The sequence below is a fragment of the Antrostomus carolinensis genome, unplaced genomic scaffold (assembly GCF_000700745.2).
Source record: "Antrostomus carolinensis isolate BGI_N321 unplaced genomic scaffold, ASM70074v2 scaffold5219, whole genome shotgun sequence".
Taxonomy (NCBI): domain Eukaryota; kingdom Metazoa; phylum Chordata; class Aves; order Caprimulgiformes; family Caprimulgidae; genus Antrostomus; species Antrostomus carolinensis.
Window position 1 is genome coordinate 1,402 of NW_010337719.1, and position 23,352 is coordinate 24,753.

Below are 23,352 nucleotides of genomic sequence, written 5' to 3' on the forward strand. Positions count from 1 at the left end.
GTTATCTGTGGGTGGTGACAAGAGGTCTCTCATTTGTGCGTCTTTCAGTCCTTCTGCCCACTGCACGTCCAGAGTTCGGAGTAAAGGACAACTGGAACTACAAAGTGCCGACACTGCTATCCATGAGCACCCTGATAACAGCAGGTCTCGAAGACCTGCAGATACAGAAGAGGTTGGAGCACGTGGCCTACCCAGAGAGACGTCCGCGGTGATCTCTGCTGCCAGGCGCAGGTCGGGTGAGGCCCAAGTGCTGCTCTGAGGAACAATCCCAGCGCTCCAGGGTGAGCAGGGACCCCGTCAGCCTCCTCCTGCCCAGCTCCCACCACCTGGAGCTTCATTACTGTGGGTGAGAGCAGACCCCCCCCACCCACTCCGCTAATCACATCAGCACTTCCCAGAGCAGCGTGACCTGTTGACAAAGATCTGCCTCAAATTAATTTACCCAGCATAACAACTAGTGATAATTTAACTAATTTGGGGCCCACTTCAACCCCCTGATGCTTCATTCCTACGTATCTACTCCTCTCCTAGGACACCCAGATCCCTGCAGACTTCCCTCAGAGATTGCAGTTTAGATACAAACTGGTTTGCTAAATTCAGTGCAGGGGTCAAACCCCATCACTTACCTGGCAGTCTGTTGATAAGCCAACTCAGCTGCTTTTTAGAGATATTTGTCCAGCTAAGATCAAGGGTTACAGGCTGTCTCCTAATAATGCCACTAAGCATAAGTGGAGTGATGGATTTACAATGGTTTAAATCTATTTTGGTCCATAGTCTTTTGTCACAGCACCTACCCAAAAAGAAGAAAAGCCAACAGCACTTTATTTGGCACTTGTTTTGATTTCTGCAAGACTTTGAAAGGTGTCATTAAATAATAAGGAAAACTACAGCATTTAACCAAAAATAGCAAAAATAAGGCTGAGCGACGCTCAGATGAGCACAACACCACCCAAAGTCACACAGGTTTGAAGTTTCTCCAGCAAATACGTCATGCAATAAAGTATGGAATTGTTTCCACAGAATTACAAGTGTCAACAACTTCGGATCCCACTTTAAGTCACCACAGCACTTCCTAAAATCCATGTTCTAGCCTGAAGAGAAGCCACACCTCCTCGCTTACCTTCCGAACACAAAGACTGGTTTTAAAGGTAACTGTCCTGATTCCCCAGTGCTCTGCTTACTTCAAACCAGGGATTTCTGTCAAACAGCTCCCCCCTCTCCTGTTCTTTCCTGTTATTCCTGCCTGATGCAGCCCCTGCACTTTGATGCTCTTTGTGGCTCTTTAAGGGCAACAAGTCCTAACGAGCGTGCAAGATTCTGCATTCTCTCATTTTTCTACTCTAAAATACTTGCACTTGCATGGAAAAGGCATTTACCAGCCTTCTGTGACACCGAGAAGCCCACGGAGGAGGCACCCCACACACACCTTCTCACACTGAATTATCAACCTCCCAAGCTTTCTGTCATCGCCCCGTTTGTCACTAGACTCTGTGTGGAAGGAGCTGAGCGAGATCTGCCCGTCTGGGCACACACGACAGTCGGATCCGAGATGACGGCCAACGACAGACTCTACTGCAAGTTCCAACACTGAAATCTGTCCACTAAGGCTTCCTGCTGCCTCACAGGCACCGACTGTGTCAGTGTTCACACTCAACAGACACTGTGAGGAAATACAATTAACCAAGGATTCCTCCCCCCATCAGCTCTGCCGGCGCAGAACACGGCCAGTGGAATCGCTCTCCATGTACCCTCTGCTGGGAAACAACCAGCACGGACCTTCTGAGAACACCGAGGCACTGGAGATGTTCACTCTGTCTCCACAGATATTTAATAGCTGAACTGAACAAACTGCATTAGCAGTCAGCAAGTCCTGGGGGCAGAATGACACCGAGACTCAGCATGACCCGGGCTGGCTGTTCCCCAGGCGAGAACATTGTGGTGTCCAGCACCAGAGTGGGTGGCTCTGGGTGTCACAGCCCTGGCAGGCTGATGCCGGTGCTGACACACACACAGAGCTCACAGAATCACAGGATGTTGGGGATTGGAAGGGACCTCGAAAGATCATCCAGTCCAATCTCCCTGCCAGAGCAGGAACCTAAATGAGATCACACAGGAAGGTGTCCAGGCAGGTTTTGAATGTCTCCAGAGATGGAGACTCCACAACCTCTCTGGCAGCCTGTCCCAGGGCTCTGTCACCCATGCTGGGAACTGCCATTTCTAAGAAAGCACCAGGAGACACGTGCTATTTCTCTACACACTGCTGGTCACCCCTTCTCCTTGGGCTCAAAGAGAACAGTGATGACCTGCACATCTCTTCTAGGAGACATTAGTGCCTCTGTCACCCAAATCCAAGTCCCTCCCGCTACCTGTCAGACCCAGCTCGGTTTCCCACCCTCCTTACCATCTGTTCCAGGTCTTGCAAACTCTCATACAGATGCACAAGTCTCTATGACTGAGGTAGCTAAAGACAGCCATCCAGACTTCCCTCTGCATCACGTGGGCTGCCCCGTCATCCAGGGGGAGCGAGTCCGGAGGGGGGCTGATGGGAGGTGGCCGGATAACGTGCCGTTCCATCTGAATGCATTTGGGAGGAGAGAGCGAAGGCGGAGGGCGGGTTATTCCCCGAGGTGTGCTTCGCAGGCTGGGGATGAGCTGGTGCCTCAGCTCCCGGGGGGTCCCGTTCAACCCTTTGCTGAACCTGTGGAGTCTCTCGCTGTTGTTCAGAGCACGTTTGGGTTCCTCGTTCTCGCTCTCAGGTTCAGATTTGATGGGTTGGTGATTCTCATTGGCAAGGCTGTTCTCGGTTTTTTGGATCTCCTGGTTGAGCTCCTTGCTGAGCTCCTTACTCAGTTCCTTATTGGGAAGCCGCCTTTTCCGCCTCATCTTGAACTTCTTCTTGTCCCTGGGCTCGGCGCCCTCCGTGCTGGGACCTGCAGTGGGCGAGCTGGACCGTGACTGGTCACTATCCTTGGACCTGGGAGGTGCTTCTGGCAGGTCATCCTCTGGCTCCTGCTTCAGGCGCCGCAGGGGTTTGATCATGGCAGTTCGGTCATCCGGAGCCTTCCACGATCGCCGCTGGAAAGGAAGAGACAAGGGCTGACTATTTGAGCAAGAACACACTCAGCAATCCTTCCCATGCTGATGCTCCACACAGGCAGCCCTGCCCGGGGGGGTCGGGCTGCCTGCCAGCACTGCGCCCCACCCATCTGAGCACCAGGGCACATTCACCGGCCAAAGGTATCGAGTTCAAGTGCCATCACATGGATGAGGAGTCAAGCTATTGGCTCTCTGGACTCCAAGAGAGTGATAAATGCATTTATTCACCATGCATAATCCTGCAGATTTAAGGGCCTTACTCATTACACAGCGGACAATTTATATACAGAAGATCAGCAGCATTCTATAGACACTTTTTCACCAGCAGGCCAGAAGAAACCAGGCTTTGGACACGTTCTCTGGGTAAAGAACCCACTTCAAACACCGCTGACAAGCACTTGTGCCCAACGGCCAGAAGGTCAATTTCTGAAGCCTCCTGAATTGCCACCACTGTGGCTGTGTCCCCAATTGCTGGATACTCACAGCCTCGTTTAATTATATTTTAGCTGCTCCTTCACATCCTGCTAAACTCTGCTCATCTTCTCAAGCTTCCTCCACCTCCGGTACATGCAGAACAGGGAATGTGACAGGCTGGACACACTGCCACCCTGACGAGACCTCACGCTGACACTATCTCCAATGCAATGCAGGCTGACAGGGGTTAGCTGGCACCTTCTTCCCTGCCCCGGTCACTGTTCAGAACAGCAAACTGCACTTCACTTGCTCACAACCATCAAATCTGTCTTTGATGCACAGCACATAGAAGCACAAGAAACGTACAAGCTAAGATGAGGGAAGACTTCAAGTCTAATCTGATCACTACAAGCGAGAAAGAAGCCACCAACTGTTAGAATGAAACAGCTCTACCAAGAAGAGATCTGAACTGGCAAGAAAAGGTGAACTGCTACGGAGACGCTTCTTACATCAGGTCTGTGCTTTCACGATAAACTAATTGGATCAAGCCAGTGGATGTGCTCCTGCGCTTCAGACTGCGGCGCACAGCGGAGAACACTGATCACCCTGTCTTTAAATTAACATGTTCTAAAGGCAGAGGTCACAGTAAGATAATGATAGGTTAGAATTAAAAAAAATGACAGCATCAGACTGATCAGCTGGCAGCATCCTGCACACAGGGCACTGGCAAGTGCTTAGTTTGAAGGTATCTGACTTCTGTTCTCATGCCAGATTGTGAGAGAGAATCGGTACCTGTGTGCCAGGTCACCCCCGGCTCCCTGGGGCGTCGGCAGGGACTCGAGGGATGTGCTGTGGTACCGGCTGCTGAGGGGCTGCGGGGCAGCAGCAAGAATCAACCACACAGGAAGAGTGAAACACCAGTACGAAACAGAACTTTATTCCTTGGGTCAGACAGCCTGGTGCTGTATTCTGATACAGGACACCAGAACAGACAAATGTAAAACCAGACACTGCAGCTAAACTGTCCTGGAGTGTAAAGGTTTGCACGAGAGAGAGATGCCGTAATTTCAAGATGTAAATGGGACAATAAAAATGCCTGCAGTGACAGAAGGATGTGACTGATAGAGAAACTGGCTCACCATTCAGCTCACATGAGGAGAGGGGATTAAAAGGGACTGAGAAGACATCTATTAAAAAGGGAAAGTACCTTCTTCCTCAAGAGTTTGTCTTCTTTTCCAAGTTTTAGCTGTTGGAAGAAAGAAAAGTAAAAACCCCCAAACATGACATTTGTTGTGCTGCCTGATGAAGGCCTGGTGATCCACAGTGCCTCCCTCACACACTGTGGGGCTTTCATGGAGCAATTCAAGCCATCCATCAACACTGCAGTGAGTCCACTGGGAGGGGAAGGAAAGCACGGCCAGAAGGCAGATCTGCATTAACTGGTATCGTGGATTCTGCTCTCTCATTCTGCCAAAGCAACCCCAACCCTGACACTTACAGTAACTGCTCCCATCTCACGGGGCAGACTGACTGCTGCTCCTCCTGAGCTACACACACAATACAGAACCAGCCACTGATTCTGATTTTAGAGCTGTCAGCCATTTCCTCATGAGACACATTAAATCCAGGTCCTCATTCCTACCTCTGCAAACCACCGTTTCTGTATATCCCAAGCCCCGTATTTTGCAATCCATGTGACGATTCAGAATGTCCCTGCCTGGCCCAAGAGCTCTGACCTAAACTCAGGGAAAAGCTGTCTACACTGCTGTTGTGAGCAGCTCCTCCTCTCTGCAGGCTGCAGGAGGTGTCACTTGTAAAGGTCCTCTGATGGGTTATGGGTACGGTACATCCCTGAACAGCCACAGAACATGCTGCCCTGCGCCACCAAGTGGATAAAGATGAAAAATTTCCATTAAAAATTGATTTTCACCGTGTTCCTACTCCAAGCATCTTGTAAGGACTTTCCAGTTAAAGTGGGTTTTCAGGTTTGTTTGTTTTTGTTTTTTTTTTAAAAATAAAACAACAGCCATAGCCCAGTGTTTTCAGCCTCTGAACGTCAACTCAAGTGCCACTGTTCAAACTACTGTCCTGCTAGACTAGCAGTTTTCAGAAAGGAAGGTAAAACATTGCAGTTTCTTTTGTAACAATCTGGGATTTCAAGGTGAGCTATAAGCCAGATGGCAAGAGACATCAGCCCCAACCAGCCCACACGCATCTGTGTAAGCACATGAAAAGAGTGTTTTGTCCTACCCGCTTTCTCATGGTGGGTTCCTGGGGTTTCTCAAATTTCCTTTTCCTCCACAGATGCACTTCGTCTGACTTTCTCCTCAGTATTGAGTCAACTTGGGTCTTTTTGGAATGTTCCTCTGATTTCCGCCTGGGACTTTCTTCACAATCCCCTTTCCGTTTTGCAGCATCTGTTACTTCCTTATTGTCTCTGTTCATTTTCTGTTCCTTCAGCAACGAGCCTGGGAGATTTGATGCGTATTTGAATCCTGGTCCGCGCTTTTGCTTGTACGCCAAGGAGACACAAAACACAAACAAACTTTATATCTTATGCCTTTCTCAGCTCTTTATCTAAGTTGTCTCCAGCATCGGTGGGCTGATCACTTTGTTACAGACAAAATGATTAGCAAGGAGTTAAGAGGAAAGCAGTTTCAACCTTCATAAAGTTATTTTTGTAACTACACAGTTGCAAGCGTCTGTCTCAGTTTGCAAAGAAGTTTCACTAATTCCAACAGGTTTTGCATAATTGCTTCTGGATTTTGTCTTTTTAAAAAAAGTATTTTCATCTTAGAAATTAGCATGCAGCAGTGCTCAGAACTAACCTAAATATTCCCCAGGTTCTGGGTGAAGTGTTGGTACATGGAACAAGAATATAGAAATTATTAAATAATAGAAAATCATCAGCTTATTTCCTTCAACTCAACTGAATTAAACACAAAATCAAAAGCTGGTATTGGGCAAAATTATATCTACAAGCCAGAGGGAATGCCTGAAATTTTGTATCTCATTCCAGCATCTCTTATTCCCATTTAACTCACTTTTCCAGTTTTCCCTGCATGGTTGCACTTTGGACACTCCCAGCAGTTCGGCAGCTCGTCGTTAACCACACCATCCGATTCCTTCACCTGGCAAGAGAGAGGCACAGCTCAATTCACAACCGCGCTGCAAAAAGCTGCACAAGTTGACAGGTAGAACATTTAGAGGCATTTTGTACAGCTCATAATTTTCTCTGATCAGCTGTTGCCCTCCCCACGCTCAGTCCTGTCCCCCCCCAGAGCGAGGCACAGCCTGATCTTTTAATAGGAAGGGATTTTTCCCATACACACGGTCTCACGTACATTAAAGCTGTTGGGCATTTTTAGAAGCAAAGCACCCTGCACTGTAATCAAGTGTTCCTTAAAATATTTGTCTTTATGGATCAGAACTAGCAGTCCCGCCCCTCCAGCCCTCAAGCCCATGTGCCAATAAAAATGATGGTTGCCAAGTCAGCTAGAGAACAGGCACTTTTATTCAGAAAACTGGACACATGAAGGCATGTTTTAAGGTTTCTCACACCCACAGTTACCCAGCTAGTGTCAGAGAGAAACGCTGACTGCTTTGCTACCTCAGAGACTGTGACATTTTGCTGTTTGAAAGAGAAGACGCGCCCTCAGTGTTGTTGCACTACAATAAAAGCACAGTCCTGCCCTACTCAGTTGAAAAGCTGCTGGTTTCTGAATTTCCACATAGGAACCCTGCATTACTTTCCAAACAGGAGATAGGTGTTTCTGAAAAGACATTTCTGTGAATGAAACTGAGGATGAAAAGTAGAGCTAAGTTAAAAACACCCTCCACACAAACACACACGCTTCCTGATGGCACACTCATGTTTAAGGGCTTAGTTATATAGCCAAAAAAAGCCTTGGGTGGGGGGAGACTAATTCATTACTATGGTAGACAACAAAAAACATGCTACTGTCAAGACAAATAGCTCGGCACTGGCATCAGCAGCACTGTAGGCAACTGCTGCTGAAACAGGCAGGGGCAGAGATCTGCAGATTTTTCATGTTTCTGATACATTTCCTCCTCTCCTCCCAGCTCAGTGAAAACATACTAGCTGTGCAGGATCAAGCCCTGGTTTTAGGGGAACTGCTTCCTCGAGTCCCCGAGCCAGACAGCAGCCATTCTAGTTTCACCATCTAGCTAGAGTGATGACATGTCAGTCTCTCTCTCTCAACAAGTCTTCTGGAGTTAATAAATGAGTAAATGAAGTGGGCAGAATTTAAATACTGGTTTTATCACAACTGTGTGCCTTTGAACCTTCTTTCCCATGGTAGGTGTAAGATACTCCAGGAGTTGTTGTATACATCTCTGCCTCAGGGGAACAATTCCTGGCTCAAGACCAAGTTGGGAACAAGTTATTTCCCGCACTGAATATAGAACAAATGCTACTGAAGAGAAAGCATTACAGCTCTGTCCTTTCTGTGAAGTTTAAGGAACTGAACAGATGTGAGGAACTGTAAGCAAACTAATTACACACACACAAACCTGCCACTGAATCTGTCCCAAGCCTTTCAGGCTGGGTGGGAGCCAGTTTGGAGTGTTTGCTACAAACAGCAGGTGGGTGTCTGAGCCACAGCGTGAGGCATCTTCAGAAACATACCTGCAGCACGAGGTCAGCGCCTCAGAAAGTCTAAACATGAGACTACGTTACTGTGAAGTCTTCTTGTTAAGGAACACGGAGACCCCAGGATGCTGATCTGACATGGCTGAGTGAGAGCTGTGAATTCTGGCAGTGCCAAGACTGAAACAACACAGGCAGCGAGACACACCTGGGCTGAAGCCATGGGCAGCAGTGCAGCTGTGCTGGAAAAGCTCTTTGTATTTCTGCTCTTCTGATAAGGCACCTAAATATTCACCTTTTCCATCATTATCACTATATCCACTTAGGATGAAAAAGAACAGGCTCCTGCTAGGGAAAATGAATCTCTTCTCCTTAAGGAAACAGCATCAGACCCTGCACTCACTCACACGTGCTAACCAGCATTGCTAACAATTTCACATGTAGCAAGAGAAATTCATCAGCATCAGTTCAACTCAAACGCTCTGTAACAACAAAAGGCAATATTCCTCTGAAAGTCTCACTGGCTCCCTCTGGAAACAATGCTGAGCTTATAAAAAAAGATCTTGGTGAGCGTTTTGCAAGAAACTCTTCAACACAAGGAGCATTTGCGTTGGTATTGTATTGTCAAGGAAAGAAGCATGTCAGAAACCCTCTCCACGACACTCCTCGGTAAGCAGAACATCCTGGTTGTCCTCAGTGTGGTTCAACACAAGCACCTAATGCGCTCTGGTACCCAGGGCTCCCCCAGGAAGAGGGACACACAGAAGCTCCAGCAAGGTTTGGCGTGTGACAGAGCCCAGATGCACCTGAGCCACCATTAATCCCCTCAAAGAGGCCATCCTCTGACACTGCTTTTGCACAGAGAAAACCCACCACAAAAATTCTCATTTTTTTCACGGAGAAAACCCACAGCCAAATCAGGAAGGATGGACTTCAAAGCAGGAACAACCTGTCCTGGAGTACAAATTACCCAGTGCATGTGCCAAACTACTCCACAAGCTTTGGAGATGTGTCTTGGAGGGAATTCACTCCACATGGGAATAAGCCAGGAAAGGACACTCCTTCCTTCACTGATCCAGTTTATTCCAGTCTCCCACAACAGTACATTTGTCAGACATTCAATTGGAGATGACCAAGAGTTCATGGGTATCGCTGCCTGTCTATGGAGCAGGTCAGGAAGGGACTTGCTCTTGGTGGACAGCCCAGGCAGCTGCCCTGGGGCTGTGGCTGCATTCAAAGGCACTTCCCACAAGGACTATTTATGGGTTCCATTCTCTGGGCTTAAGACCATGTCAAGGGCTCAAGCAACATGTAAACACAGCAGCAGATTTTTCTCCTGAAGAAAACCATGGAGCTTGGGAATAAGGAGCAGGGAGGGATCCAAGGAAGAGGCTCCATTTACCTTCCGCTGTTCCCCTGTGCATTGTCTCATCTCACCTTCCAAGATGACTCTGAAATCCTACCAGTGCCCTTTTGTCTCAGTAAATAAACAGTACGAGTTACCCCACCATTTCAGCTCAACAGAAATATTGAGAAATTAAAATACAAGGCACACTGTAAATCTCCCACTGCTTAATTTTCAGCAATACCCAAAGCAACATTGTTCCTAGTTACCAAAACAGCACTCAGAACACCACACACGCATAAAAGAACAAACAGCACTTGCTTGGTTTCACAGATCTGACCCACATCCTGTGCAGCTAGTCCCAAATGTGGTGTGGGGAGAGGAAATCATACTTGAACTGCCACCAGACAACCATCGTGTCCTCTGGCCTCAGCCATGAAGTGTCACTGACACTGCAGGGCACAAGATGGGGGAGCACGGGGCACTTTCAGGAAGGATTGGAATAGCAAAGCAGGAGCCAAAACTGAGGCACCTCTGAAACCAGCAGCTCCTTCCCCTGCTTCATCAGCCCCCAAAGCCTTGTTTTAAAGCAGAGCCAAGCAAGCAAAGCTGCGTTTCAGAACCCATCTGTGGCAGGAGTTGTGAGCACCAATTTCATGAATGAGGGAGACAGGCACAGCTCTGGTTTGCCAGCTCCCTCCTTTCTGCTCTGGTAAGTGCCACATACGTAGCTCGGTGCAACCCAATGTACAGCACAAGAAAAATAAAAGGCTGGGAGAGCATCACCCCAGGCCTGCATAAGGAACATACCTCTCCTCCCAGAGATCCCAGAAGGGCCAAAAGCTGCTTTCTGGGTCATGGTGTGTCAGAATACATTTGCTTTAGCAAATCACTTTAACCATAAACAAATCGGCAACAGGAAATGGCTGATCAGCTGAAACAAACCAGCTCTGGAGAAAAGGAGGTTTCTAAATGCTAATCCACAAAGATGTGCCCAAAATGACACTTTTGTTACCAGCAAAGGATGTAGCTGCTCACAGGACCCAAGTCAGCCAAGGGTGAGCACTCCTGCAGCCTGAAACTCGCTCAGTGTGCTCTCTAGCACCGAGCCTTCCTACTGCAACATTTGGTCACAACACCTTTAAATCCAGCTGCCGCAGAAAGGCACATCTGTGCCTGGACCAACACAAACAGCAAACTACTCATTTGGACTTTGTGGGACACAGGAAGGAGCTACCAAAACAGGGATTATGACTAACTCATCCAAAAGCACAGGTAGATTTCTCTGTCCTCTTGAGCTTCCTGTCCCAACTGAAACTCCTCACTTCCTTAACACAAGAGGCAAAAAAAGAAAATCAAAACAAAAACAAAACTCACAAGACATTTGCATGCACACACGTTTCAGAGGCTGTCCAAAGCAAGAGGCTCTGCTTACAGGGGATGCTTACAACAAAGGAACTCTGCCTGCCAGTCAGGGCTGCGTGTGCCACAGCCGTCATCCCACTTCTCTTTGCTCTCTTAAGTTTCCAAAGATGAAAATGTGAAAGCTTTCCCATTTCTGTGCACTACTTTTATGTTAAGGTGATAACTAATCCAGTTTTTTGTTTCTGACAAGTATCACATCCTTGTACTCACCTTAAGGCATCCTGGGTGTATGATTTCATTACAAATGGAGCATTCCATTAGCATGAGATTAAACTTGCTCTCCTCCTCTTCCACAGTGTCCTCCTTCCCAGCTTCTCCGCACACCAGACACACAGCAGTATGAGGCAATACCGGCTGTTTATATAGCAGAAAAAAGTCTTGATCAGGACACAGAAGACATATAGAAACAGATGAACTCAGTGTGCATTTACAGTATCCTCATTTCAAAGAGGAGATAAATAGGGATTAATTGTGCAAACTGCTGAAGGCTCCAGCCCGGCAGAGCAACGAAGGCAAGAAAAACTGGTAACAATCAGGGCTGGGTACCCAGAGCAAGCAGCACAGGATGTGTTTCATGGCATGAAAGTGCCCTCCCTGTAGCAACACAGATCCGTGGGGCATCCCAGGGACAGGTGGAAATGCTTTTTTTGTGGGTCCCTTGAATCTGTGAGCTGACACAGACACTGGCATGCACGTCACTTCACTACTGTACAATGGGAGGGAAAGAAGAGACCTAGAACATCACCATTCACATCCATTAAGCTTCACAATCTGACTAGCAATTTGGCAGCTCCCCTATTTTACAAGCAGGGCAGACAGATGTCCTGGGACCCACTCCAGGTCTCACAGCAAGCCCTCAACAGAACCAAGAGCAGACCTTTTCCTGACTGACAATCCATTATCTAGGGCCCTGCTCCCAGCCTGAACATTGCACAATGCACCGCGCAGACACTTGAAAGGAGGATTCCTCTCCTGCAAGTGTCACAAGCAAGAAGCACACTGATTTCTTCTGTCTTTTGCTGAGGCAGAAAAGGAACTGCAGCATGTCACACATCTGTCACCCATGTCAAAGCACTGAATGCCAGTCTAATTAAAAAGCCACCTTTGTGCTAATGAGGAACAAACTTCTGGTTTGCAGCAATAAGGTATAAGCCTCATTACAAGAGAGAAAAGGAAGATCCTCGTAAGAAGCTGGCTGTAATGTGAAATGCAATCGATTAGGTTGCAAGTCCTTCACTATTAAGCAGCCAGAGGCAGAGATGTGGCTTTTCACAGCAAGGATCTTTTGTAGATGGGGTGAATAAAATTCCCAAGTGGATACTTACACACTAAACCAAATCTACGCAGCAACAGTGCATCCTTCAGCAAGTTTCAGAGAGGGAAAAACCCAGGTAGAGTAAGTCACTGCAGAGCACAGTGTGCTGCCCCACACACCAACATCTGATGTACTAGCTACAGCAACACTTTCCTGCTTTCTCATGCCAATACTTACCCACGCTTCATTTTAAAAGCATTTTGCAAATGCTATTTAATTCCCACCCTTCCTCCAAGCATAAAATAGGAATCCCCAGGATCCCATTCCACCAGTAAGTGAACCAGAGAAAAGCTAAATTGTCCAGAGCCACAAGAGCTCTGTCCACTTGTTTTGTCCTGTCTCCCACACAACAAGTATTTATATCCACACACAAGAACAAACACCCCAGTACAATTTTTCTTGCTGGGAGCAAGGGTGTCTAGGGAATCTCCTCCGTGTCCCAACTAGCCCTGTCCCACTGACAGGCTGGAAGAGCAGCCACACTGTCACAACTCGTCATCCCAGCAGAGCCCCACGCTCCCATCAGACCTGTTCAATGCAGCATAAAGCATCCCAGACACTCCCATTTCCTTTCTCAATTGAATAGTGATGCAGAGGAGTTTCCTGTTCTCTGAACAGCAGCACAGGCTCTCTTAAGGCTTCTCAGTTTAATGAAAGTCTGTGTCTAGTTAATATTGTCAAAGTTATTAACCAGAGGAAAGCACAATCCCAGAACTGTAGGGATCATTACTTCCCCTGAGCCTCGCTTCAGTGTTTTGGGTGGGTTTTTTTTAGGCTGGAAGCTGTTGGATAGGTACCATGATATATTACTACTGCAATTGCTACACAACATAATGAACAAGAGTAAAGACAATAAGATTGCTTATCGAAATGTAAAGCACCATTAAAAGTTACAACAGTTCAAGCTGTTAATTTTCTATGCTTTTGCTGCTCTAAGGAAGTCTGTGATACTCCCTCTGCTATTTACACCCATGGGAACCTACAAAGGGCAGAGATGTCTTTTTCAGTGCATGCAAGGGTGGGACAAGCAATGCAAGTACCTCAGCTACCAAGCCATGTGCTCTCACCACAGCCCCTGGAAACAAAACTGCAGACACCAAGAAGAAAAGTACTTCTTCATTAGAAGAGAGGGGATGACAGGATGTCTACACTCAGCCAGAAGAGAACCCAGTTCACCTCCAAAAGGCTCAGTCTGTGTATCAAGAGTGAATCAGCTTAGTATGAAAGTTTCCTTCATCAGTCAGGACAAGAAAGCACGCTGCAGCCCTAATTTAATTCCTCCACTAAAAAGGCAGCACAATTTCACTATTTCTTCCCCCTAGAGAATAATAAATTCTTCATCCATGCTGTTCAATTCATGCCACACTCCAGGAAATCGAGTGTTCAAAGAAAAGACACTTGAGCTGCAAAAGCACTCTGCAGAAAGGTAGATATTCTATGTACTTTACTGAAAGATCCAGCAGAGCTGAATCCAATCCTCTACATCAAGAACAGTGCATGGCTTAGAACAGGACATGGAGTGAGCTACCAGGAGCAACTACTGGAAACCTGAAGTGCTTATCAGTTTTTTATCAGTGTCAGACCAAGTCATTTAATGCCTCCACTTCAGTCTCCTCATCAGAATTACAGGAGAAAAAAAAAAACCCTAAGTGAAAGGAACTTCAACAAGAGTTAAGAGAGAAATCAGTATAGATGGGGTGATATTTCAGTTATGAATAAACAACATTCCTTTCCTTAAAAAAAAACAAAACACAACAGAAAACCAAACCCTTAACAACAGCATAAACAAGACCTTCTAAAGAATTAAGATCAAAGCTAAATCTAATTTTTATCCTTGAACGGGGGCACAGTGGGACCTAAGGAGAAGCTCTGCAACAAGTATGAAAGCAATGGATTAAAAAGCTGCTTGGACAATTCAATGGAAGATTAATCTGTCAATATTTGTCAAATATAAAGCTATCACGACTCAAGAAGCTTCTAAGCAATGCATCACAGGAGCCCAAGAAACTCTCTTTGCCTGCCTGCTTGCCCTGTTCTGATGTTCATCCCCCAACAGCCATTTCCAGTCCCTGAGGAAGGGCAAGACCTGGGCATCAGTCTCTCTGGTATATGCCCAGGTAAGAGCAAACAAATTGAAACTGAGATCTTGAGAAGCTCAGGGCTGGGGTTACCAACACCAAAATCTTGGGAGGATGCAAGTCAAAGATTTCTCTGTATCTTAAGCTGGTTAAGTTGTTAGGATGGTAGGGATGGCTGCAAGGGAGCTTTTCTCAGGCAATTCAAAGATCCAAATCAAACAGGTCTCTCCTCCCTTTGAAACAGAACTTCCCACTCTTCCTCTTCTCCCTCAAATTCACAGAATTTCAGTGTGATTTGAGCACCAATTTCCAGTGCACTGATAATCTCCCCATCTACCTTCTGTATTACTGGGAACAAAAGTCACGCTACTAAGTTTTAGGAGCATTCTGGTTTAAGATTTGGGGGTGGGGATAGAAAGTGACAGTAAGGAGATCTGAACTGAGAGGGGAGGGATTACACTGTTTTGCCTGATACACTTTAGAGACTACTCAGAGCAGAGTTCTCAGTTCCACACCTCGTCACCAGGAGACACAGATATAGGAAAGAAACCTCCAAAGGAGCTGTAGCAACAGGGACACTTACTGCGATGCACTGCCTCATAATGCAGGACTGTTTCATCCTGCCAGGTCCCCCAAATTTCTTCATGTCTTTGCAAAAGTGACACTCGCCGCACTCTGTCCGCAGACACGCCTCGCACTTGCGGCATCGCGTCCTCCTCCGCCGTGCTCCAGCCGTTGTCCGATTAGCTGCGAGCTTCACCGCAGAAGCAGCGCCCAGCTTCCCTTTGGGCCGTCCGACTGCCCTGTTCTGAAAGAGCCAGACACACAAGGTTAATCACACAGCCTCCCACTTATGTCTAAACTACGTAACTTCCTCGGGCAGGAGTCACAGGCATCTTAGATACATTTATCAGTTTGATATCAGAATCATACGCAGATGGGTGACACTCAGCAGATGCACACAATCACTCCTGCAGCTAAAGGAGTTCTGAGGAAATGATGCACTGTAAAAAGACAAAGAAACCAAGGCGTAAATGAGAGATCCCAAACCTATAGCAAGCCTACTTCAACAGGAGGGCACGGAGAATCAGTTCACACACAGCTCAATGCAGGACCAAGTCCCAAGTGACATGCTTGGCTTAGGTCTAGGTATGATCTGTGCCAGTGCTGAACTCTGGGCTGGAGAGCACCTAGGACTGTGCTCAGGTTAAGCCAAGTCTACTTTCCTCTGCTGGGAGTGGAAGAAACCAAGGAGGCAGCAAAAGTAATTTTGAGGTTAGGTACAGCAGAGAAACATTCAGCAGCAATGGCTCAAGCCACAGCAATCTCCCTAAAAAAAACCAGGAGAGTGTGAACTGCTGCCAAGTGATGAAGTAGGAAATAAAATACAAATACTACAAAATCCTCCTGAAGTAGCTCCCCTTATATCCAATACTAGCAAGTGCTCAAAAACAGAACATTAACTGATGCTTTGCAAAGGCTAAAAAGGGCATCCCAGGTCTAGATTTCAATGACCTTTACGACAGAAGCTAAAGGAGCATTAAAAGATTTTAAATTATTAGGTTAGCTGCAACATATTCACTCTGGATAGCTAAATTTCATGTTCTCATCAGAAACTCCCTGTTAAACACAAGAACTTCCAGCTCAAGCCAAACATCACTAAATACCATGTAATTGTATGGGGCTAATTACACAAGAATTGGCTTGGCTCGTTCCTGCCACTGACAGCTTTCTCCATGAGATGGTAATAACAGGACTGCAAAGCTCATCTGCTTTAGCATTTAGATAATTTTTCCACTTTCCACACATCTCAGCATATGACCAACAGACCAGCCAGTTTCACTTTCTGTTCAAAAAAAAAATTCTGGGCAATCACCAAGGCAGGGCAGGTTGGCTATGGGAAGCCGTGTGGAATTTCCACTGCAGTTTTTAAAAGAAAGGGTACAGAAACATTCTGCTCGGTACCACAAAAGCCAGTGTCCTCCTGCACAACCGTGAGGAAAAGCCACACTGCCAGGAAACATTCTGCTCGGTACCACAAAAGCTTCCCCAAGTGTCCTACTGCACAACCGTGAGGAAAAGCCACACTGCCAAGTATTTGATCTTCATCCCAGCTGGCTCAGCAAAGCTCCACTGACTTTCTCAAGAGGTAGAACAGTGGTCTTATTTTAACAGAGTCTCCAGCCCAGGAACCTCAGTGCTGAGAGAGCAGAGAAGCCAGGAGCTAGAACTCGTCGCTTTCTCTCCCACAGACACACGACTGTAACTGAGGTAGGAGAACATGTTACTTAAGTCAATGAGGTTACACAACTTTCAGCAAGTTTCTGTTCTGCTTGCACTGTGCTGTGTGAACAGAGACAAGTGTAGCTTCCTTCCCATCGGCAGCCCCACCACACACCTGGATTTCAGATCCATTTCAGACACTCTAAGGAATAAATATTTACCTTTTAGATCAACTTTTCAGCCTCTCAAGGATAAAGTCAGCTCTGCCAGGACTGGCTTAGAGGCAACCTAGATAAGAGATAATTTCCTTCCTCAGCATGAATCACTCCTCCGTTCTCTCTAATAGAGTCTCCTTCCACTAGAGAGGCAAGAGCTGCGAGCCAAAGGCTAGAATCAGTGGGAACAAGTTAAACCCAAATACGTACAACCACCTGGGCAGCTCCCCTCTGCCAACAGCACATGGAAGATCCTGCGTGAGCATCTGACTCCTTCCCACTATGTTTGAACACGATTACATTTTTTTTTTTAAGAAGGCAAACACCAGTTACAACATCATCAGAATGGTCTTTTTTAAAATGCAATCTCTTTCGAGGAAAAATCAAACTGGGTAATTTTCCAGCTGAAAGACAACTCCTGATTCTGCCACAGTAATACGAGCCAAGTCCTAAATCTGAGGACAGCGTCTTAAGTGCCAGGACACTGCAAAGACACAAGGGGTAAAAAGGTATTAACACAGAATTTGAGAATCCTTAAAAAAAAACAAAACAAAAAAACCCAAAAACAAAAGAGGCAGGAAGGTGAAGGCAGAAGAACAAGTCTGAAGCCAGATCACACCACACAACGGAGATTTCCTCACAGATCACCACCAGACAGCAGAGGTGCAGACCTCTGATCTCACCGTACGTAACATTTCTTACCTGCCCAGCCCTCCTCACTGCTCTAGGAAATCCCAGCAATCGCACTAACTGGGTCTGTACTAATCCACCAGGTGACCAATCCTCAATCCAAGCCACGTTTTCACTCCAGAATGTCGCAGCCAGCAAGACTAGAGAGGCCTTGCAGGAATTCCCACTAGTATCTAGTTTCAAGGGGCTCCAAAGTGGTCGCTTAAAAACCTCCACAGAAGAAAATCTGGCCTGTGGGTTGCTATCCCAGAAAGGGGCTGGGATTCAAGGGGGTAGAAGGAGCCTCCAACATGACTTGGGGTTTATTTAGCACGTGGCAGACAGCCAGATAAATTCCAGGTCGATGTTAGTGAAGAGATGCTGCAGGATTTCCAGCTCAGACTGCAGCTTTACAATGTACCAGCCCCTGGTAACAAAACTGGGCAGAGGTTTCTTTCCCAGCTCCTGTTCTGCAATCTGCCACTCTCCCAGCACAACTCTGAGGAGCTGTCTCGCAGATAATGGACATGTGGTAGAGGATGGCAGGATTCCTTATCCTGGGTTTACCACGGTGGCCAAACGCTCCATGGCCTCAAGCTCATGACTGGGTGACACAATAAGCCCTGAACCAGGTTCTGGACCGATGAAGTCTCCCACTTGTGTAGCAGATCCTATCACCTCTATTCTGAAGGAGGTGAGCTGAGACCCTCAACCATGACCTGTGCCTGCTGACTCTGTAGTCCCCAGCAGCTACTTCTAAAAACTGCCAAGAAAAGAAAAATATCAAACTTGAAGAGGACAACACCAGGGAGCAGAGACAGAGCCTGCCCACAATACTGTCCCAAGCAGTCCTCTGCATTCTCCAGCACCTCCACAGAAACTGTGCCCATGCTTCTCTGGCCACAGCAAGAGTCTCCAGAAGAGGGAAGAAGGTAGGAAGATGCAGAAGTGATGACAACCACTCTCCCAAGCTCCTAACAAAGGCTGTGCAAGCAGCTGCTGAAATCTATTAGGACTGATAAACTAAATACCTCCCTCTATTACACTGAAACCTAGAAAGCTGGTGGGCTTGCTCTGCCCTCTAAACCAAGAGGTGTTAACAGGACATCCTGCTAGGCTTTTTTTTTTCCCTTTTGTAAGGTTTTGGGGTTTTTTTTGCCCCTCTTTCAGATTACAGCTACACCACACACAGGTAACCTGCCCTGCCCCTGGAGCAGACACAGTGGGGCCTCTACAGCACCCAGGTACTGGGCGTAAACTTGGGCCATCAAATGGAACAGACTCTGAACTGCAAAGCCATTTACAAATGATGGATTTGGGATCACCCTCCCACCCCGTGGTTAAACACGCCCTCTCCTCAGACAGGAAAGGGCACAAATGTGCAAATTTGATTTTCCAAAGTGCTGAGTTCCTCCAAATGCCACCGAATTCAATAGCCCTCCAGATGGACAAGGATTAGGGGACTGGGTGGGGTGGTCATCAGCAATTCACGTCTCTCCAGAGGGCTGTGCAGATCTGGGAATAATCCCCGGCATGACACTTCCAGCCCTAAACAAACCCCTAGGAAATGCTACCTGGAAGACTCACTACTCTGAGCACTACTTTATCTTCACTATGGACAAACATTTGGCCACTGGGAAGTTTTCACTGTCTGCTTACAGGTCCCTTAACACCTCAACCTTGTAACATATGTTATTTCCCTGCTTGGCAGTCACCGAAAAGCCACCCACCATCACCAGGGTCAGAAGCAGCAGAGGCACTAAGGTCCTCTGCCCTGAGCATACCTCTTACTCCATCAGAATCACAACTTTGATCTTTACTGTAACAGATTTCTAACCTTCACAGTTACAAATAATAACTCAAAAGACCACAGGTAAACAAAAATCCTGAGAGCATCAAGCTTTGGAGACAACAGTCAAGAGCCATCAGCTGTTAAATGCATCACTAAGTAGGTGCTGATGTTCCCCAACTGCTATCCCAACACCAACAGGGCTCTGTTGGAGTTATCATCAGGCAACTTCACATACAAACTCCTCTGCCCTGGAGAGGAACACCAGCTGACACTGCAAGTCCAGGAGGAAGGAGATCCTGGTCCTAAAGGCAAGACTTACAAAGCATGCAGCCCAGAAACTAGCTCTTCTGCAAATGGCCTTTACCTGGGCATGGATTTTATTTCACCACTCGGCTTCAGTGACCTGCTGAAACTGCTGCCAGTGGCACCGTACCATTGCTTCAGACTCCACATCTCCAAGAAAACTCCAGGGACGTGCACAGTGCCCTTCTGAAGGGCTTGTCACCTGGCCAGCTCAGTGAGACTCTGCAGCACTTCACTTCCTAACCAAGTACAATCTGAACAGCTTATGTATCCACTGTGTAGACCTCTCCAAGACAAGACACCTTACACCTGTAGCGTTCATGGCTTCAAGGTGCTGTGCCACATCAACACACCCCTTCCATCTGCAAGACAAAGGTGATTTCCTTCGGTAATAGTGGGCAGATTCCAATTATTCTGCTTTTGCTTTACTTTGACTAAGTCCATGCAGCCATATCAGCACCAAAACAAAGATGAGGACCCAGGACTTCCAGGGTGCCAGTCCCGCGCTTTAGACCTTTATAAGGCACCGCATCCCAATACAACTGTTTTAACAGAATTAAAATAGACAAATTAAGTTACCAGTTGTTTCTTTGTAACATCTGATAAATAAACACTGGGTGTGGGAGGGGAAAGTCAAACACATTAACCCACAATTCCTAACTGTTGTCAGCTAAAACACCACCCTAAGCTTGCTGGGTCATGGGCTGATGCTGGGCACTGGAGAAGACCACAGGGTGTTACAGCCAAGTCTTCTGGTCAATCATTTCCTTGCCTCTTCCCACTGTGGGCAAATGCAGACGTGCATTCTTCAATTCACACAGGGTGGAAGTTCTGGAGAACAAGGCTCCCTGCTCGCTGCCCAGGGCCAGCCAGCAGCACTGTCCTCTACTGCTCCAGTGACGTGTCCCTCTCCTAGCTTCCTAGGCATGTCATTTGCCCTTCCTGCTAAGAAAGCCAGCCAAATTGACAATTACCAGCAATGGTGACGACCAGTAACACACATACCAGTGCAGTGGGTTGAGATTTACCAAAGTAATGTTACCAGAGGTCTCCGAAACAGACCTGGCAGGCTGACAGCCTGTTACACACCCATCATCTTGCACTAGGTAATCACAACAGAGTTAACAGTTCTCCAGCATTAAACCCTTACATCTCCTCAACAGTTAGCAGAAGCCTTTGACAAAGGAAGAATTTAAGAGGAAAAAGAAAGGACAGGATGACGTGACTGCCAGAATTCAGCGGGGACGAGGGGAAGCTAGACAGCAAAAATCACAGATGCCAATAACATCCTTAGAAGTTGTATTAACTGAAGAGTGCAAGGCAACACCACACACCTAACATCTCTGGCTAAAGCGTATCTGCCCCAAACCCTACACATGCAAACTCCAGGGGAGTTGTTTTCCTCCAGCAGTGATGGTTGGCAAGAGTCACGTCACCCAACCTCAGCACACGCTCCTGCCAGGGTGGAGGTGCCCTGCAAGACGAGTTTTGGTCCAAGGTCGCCCATTAAGCAAAAAGCATCAGAGGGAAAGGAGAGGCAGTGGATGTTTTTCAAGCCCAGGCATCCCCAAACAGGATTAAGCCTCTCCAGATGTTCACTGCCACCATCTCCTCCAATTCATACCTACAAACTTTCTCATCCTCTCCTGAAACAAGCCATGCAGTTCCTAGTGCCCACTGCCAGGTGACCACACAGAGCTCCACTACTGAATGAACAGATCCATTTCCCACAAGTAAATAGGGAAGTTTATACCTCACAGGTTCATCTGGGCATTAGTGACGCTCCAGCAGCTTCTCTGCCAACGTAACTATGTTCAGGGTGTGATAAACTGGCACGTCAGTGCCAATGCAAGTGCCCCCGTTTTATTTTCCTCTGGTGGTGAGGAGGTAGAAGTTAGGCCTGGAGGGTGGAACAAGATATATTGGCAAAAATATGCTTTGGCAGATAAGCTGCATCCAAAACAGGAGCTCTTAAAAGAAAGACACCAGTGAGTTAAACAGACTTGGGGCACCTTGTGAAAATGTAGCTTTTCTTCTCACTGCTACTTCAGGACAATTTCCCCTACTCCAACCCAGGAGTCTGTTTACACACACTGAAGTTCAGTGGCACAGTCAGAAATCAAATCTGTTCCTACCCCTAGTGACCCAGCCAGGCTGGTGGGGTGCAGCAGGGGCCAGCACCAGGCAGGACACACACCCCGGCACCCACAGGCTTCCAGTGCTGACTGCAACTGCTACAGGCGCAGTAAATCCCATCCGCTCTCGTGCTGGGAAACCTGATGGGTTTTTTGCCTTCTGAGTTTAGACAGACTAGGGAAGGAGCAATGAAAGTCAGAAAAAAGTTTGAGTGACAAAAACTGCAGCTCCTACCCCAGCACTGAAGTTGGGCTGTTCAGCTACACCTGGAGAGCTGCAGCCAGGGACTATCGCAGGAGAAAAGCTACAATGCACCGATGTGACACATCCCACGTAGAAAAATATAGTAACTACAAGCATTAAAGCAGGCTTGTATGAAAATACAGCTGGATCCACAGGAGGGTTTTCACCCCCAGAACAATTCTGAACAAAAAAACCAAAACAAAACACTCCACAGGTCTTTGCTGCACAGGTCACAGTGTTGTAATTCAGGATCAGACCAAGTCTTTTACAAAATCCCACAAGAAGGATCTCCACTTTCTCGCATTAATTTTTGTTCTAAACTATGAAGATGTAAAAACCACCGTCAAAGCCTCAGGTTTTAGAAGAGCTGAAGAATCCCAGAACATAACCAACTTTCCAAGTTCATGCAGCAAGAACTAGCACCTCCAGTAGCGATTTCACAGCTGGTACAATGCAGCTGAGACCAATCTGCTCTCCTAACGATGAGCTCTTTTAAAACAGCGTACAGCAATCCCACCAAAACGAAGAAGCAAATGGAAAAGACCTGGCATGGGACAAAGTTTAAGAAAAGGAAAAGGTCTGAGACATTTTAACTACCAGGTCTGGGAGCTGAGCAGTGAATCGAGCAGCAGCACAGGCCTTGCACATTCACACAATCCCCAGAATTAAGTAAAGACTTAATAAAGTTATTCATCCAAGACCCAGCTTAGGTTCTTGGACTGTCACTACTACACCAGGCCAGTGCAACATGTTAACATCTCTTTTAAGGTTTCTGTGCCAGAACTGCCATCCCTGGGGAGCACCCAGGGCTCACCACCACCACTCCAAACTCTTTTTTGGCCCTGCTTTCTCAGTGCAATTATGAAGCAAAACATGGTGAAGTTACTAGAAACGAGATGGGTTTTGGAGGACACATTCAACACCTGACCTATGTACAAACTTATCTCTAAAAGCAAATTATTAGGCAATTTTAAAGAGCAAAACACCTTAAGTTCTGAAAAAAAAACCAAAAAAACCCAACCCTATCAAGTTTAGGTTTAAATTGCATACACATGTTAATATTCTATCCCTGGTACATTTTTAATTGCTTAGGCAGTTCTTAGAGAGTAAAATACGCAATCTAGAACACATGGTCTGGATTATTTTTCACAGATTACTTCATAAATTTAAAAAGTTTATTTGCCATCCCCCATAGAAAAAAACCAAACAACAAACCAACCAAACCTCAGAGAATAAACCGTGTAAGTATTAATAAAAGTTCTCTTTTCATTTCAGCACACATCCTTCTCTTTATTCGACATCCCTGGGAACAGAAAGGAGGTTCTGGCTGTAAATCAAACTCAGACAAGGTATCCAAGCTCAGCATCAGACTCTCCTGAAGTCCTGCAGCCCCTCGGCTATCTGAGGAATCTTATCAGGAAAAATCAATCAATAATAATAATTGTGGAGCCTCCAGGGAGCCCCCCCGAGAGGAACAACCACACACCCC

General features: G+C 46.8%; 1 protein-coding gene across 1 annotated transcript in view; it reads right to left on the reverse strand.

The window, feature by feature from the left end:
* KDM2B (lysine demethylase 2B) overlaps nucleotides 1–15,084 on the reverse strand; it is a gene marked incomplete at its 3' end in the record, with an annotated part of 15,986 nt that extends 902 nt beyond the window's left edge. Inside the window, exons 1-8 of the mRNA XM_010175259.1 lie at nucleotides 14,866–15,084; nucleotides 11,100–11,243; nucleotides 6,555–6,641; nucleotides 5,761–6,021; nucleotides 4,718–4,756; nucleotides 2,402–3,075; nucleotides 627–790; nucleotides 1–155 (exon numbers count right to left, since the gene is read on the reverse strand). The exon at nucleotides 1–155 is cut by the window's left edge and continues 1 nt beyond it. Coding sequence (XP_010173561.1) covers nucleotides 1–155; nucleotides 627–790; nucleotides 2,402–3,075; nucleotides 4,718–4,756; nucleotides 5,761–6,021; nucleotides 6,555–6,641; nucleotides 11,100–11,243; nucleotides 14,866–14,928 — 1,587 coding nt within the window. The remainder of the gene's footprint in view (nucleotides 156–626; nucleotides 791–2,401; nucleotides 3,076–4,717; nucleotides 4,757–5,760; nucleotides 6,022–6,554; nucleotides 6,642–11,099; nucleotides 11,244–14,865) is intronic.
* Nucleotides 15,085–23,352: the final 8,268 nt, after the last annotated feature.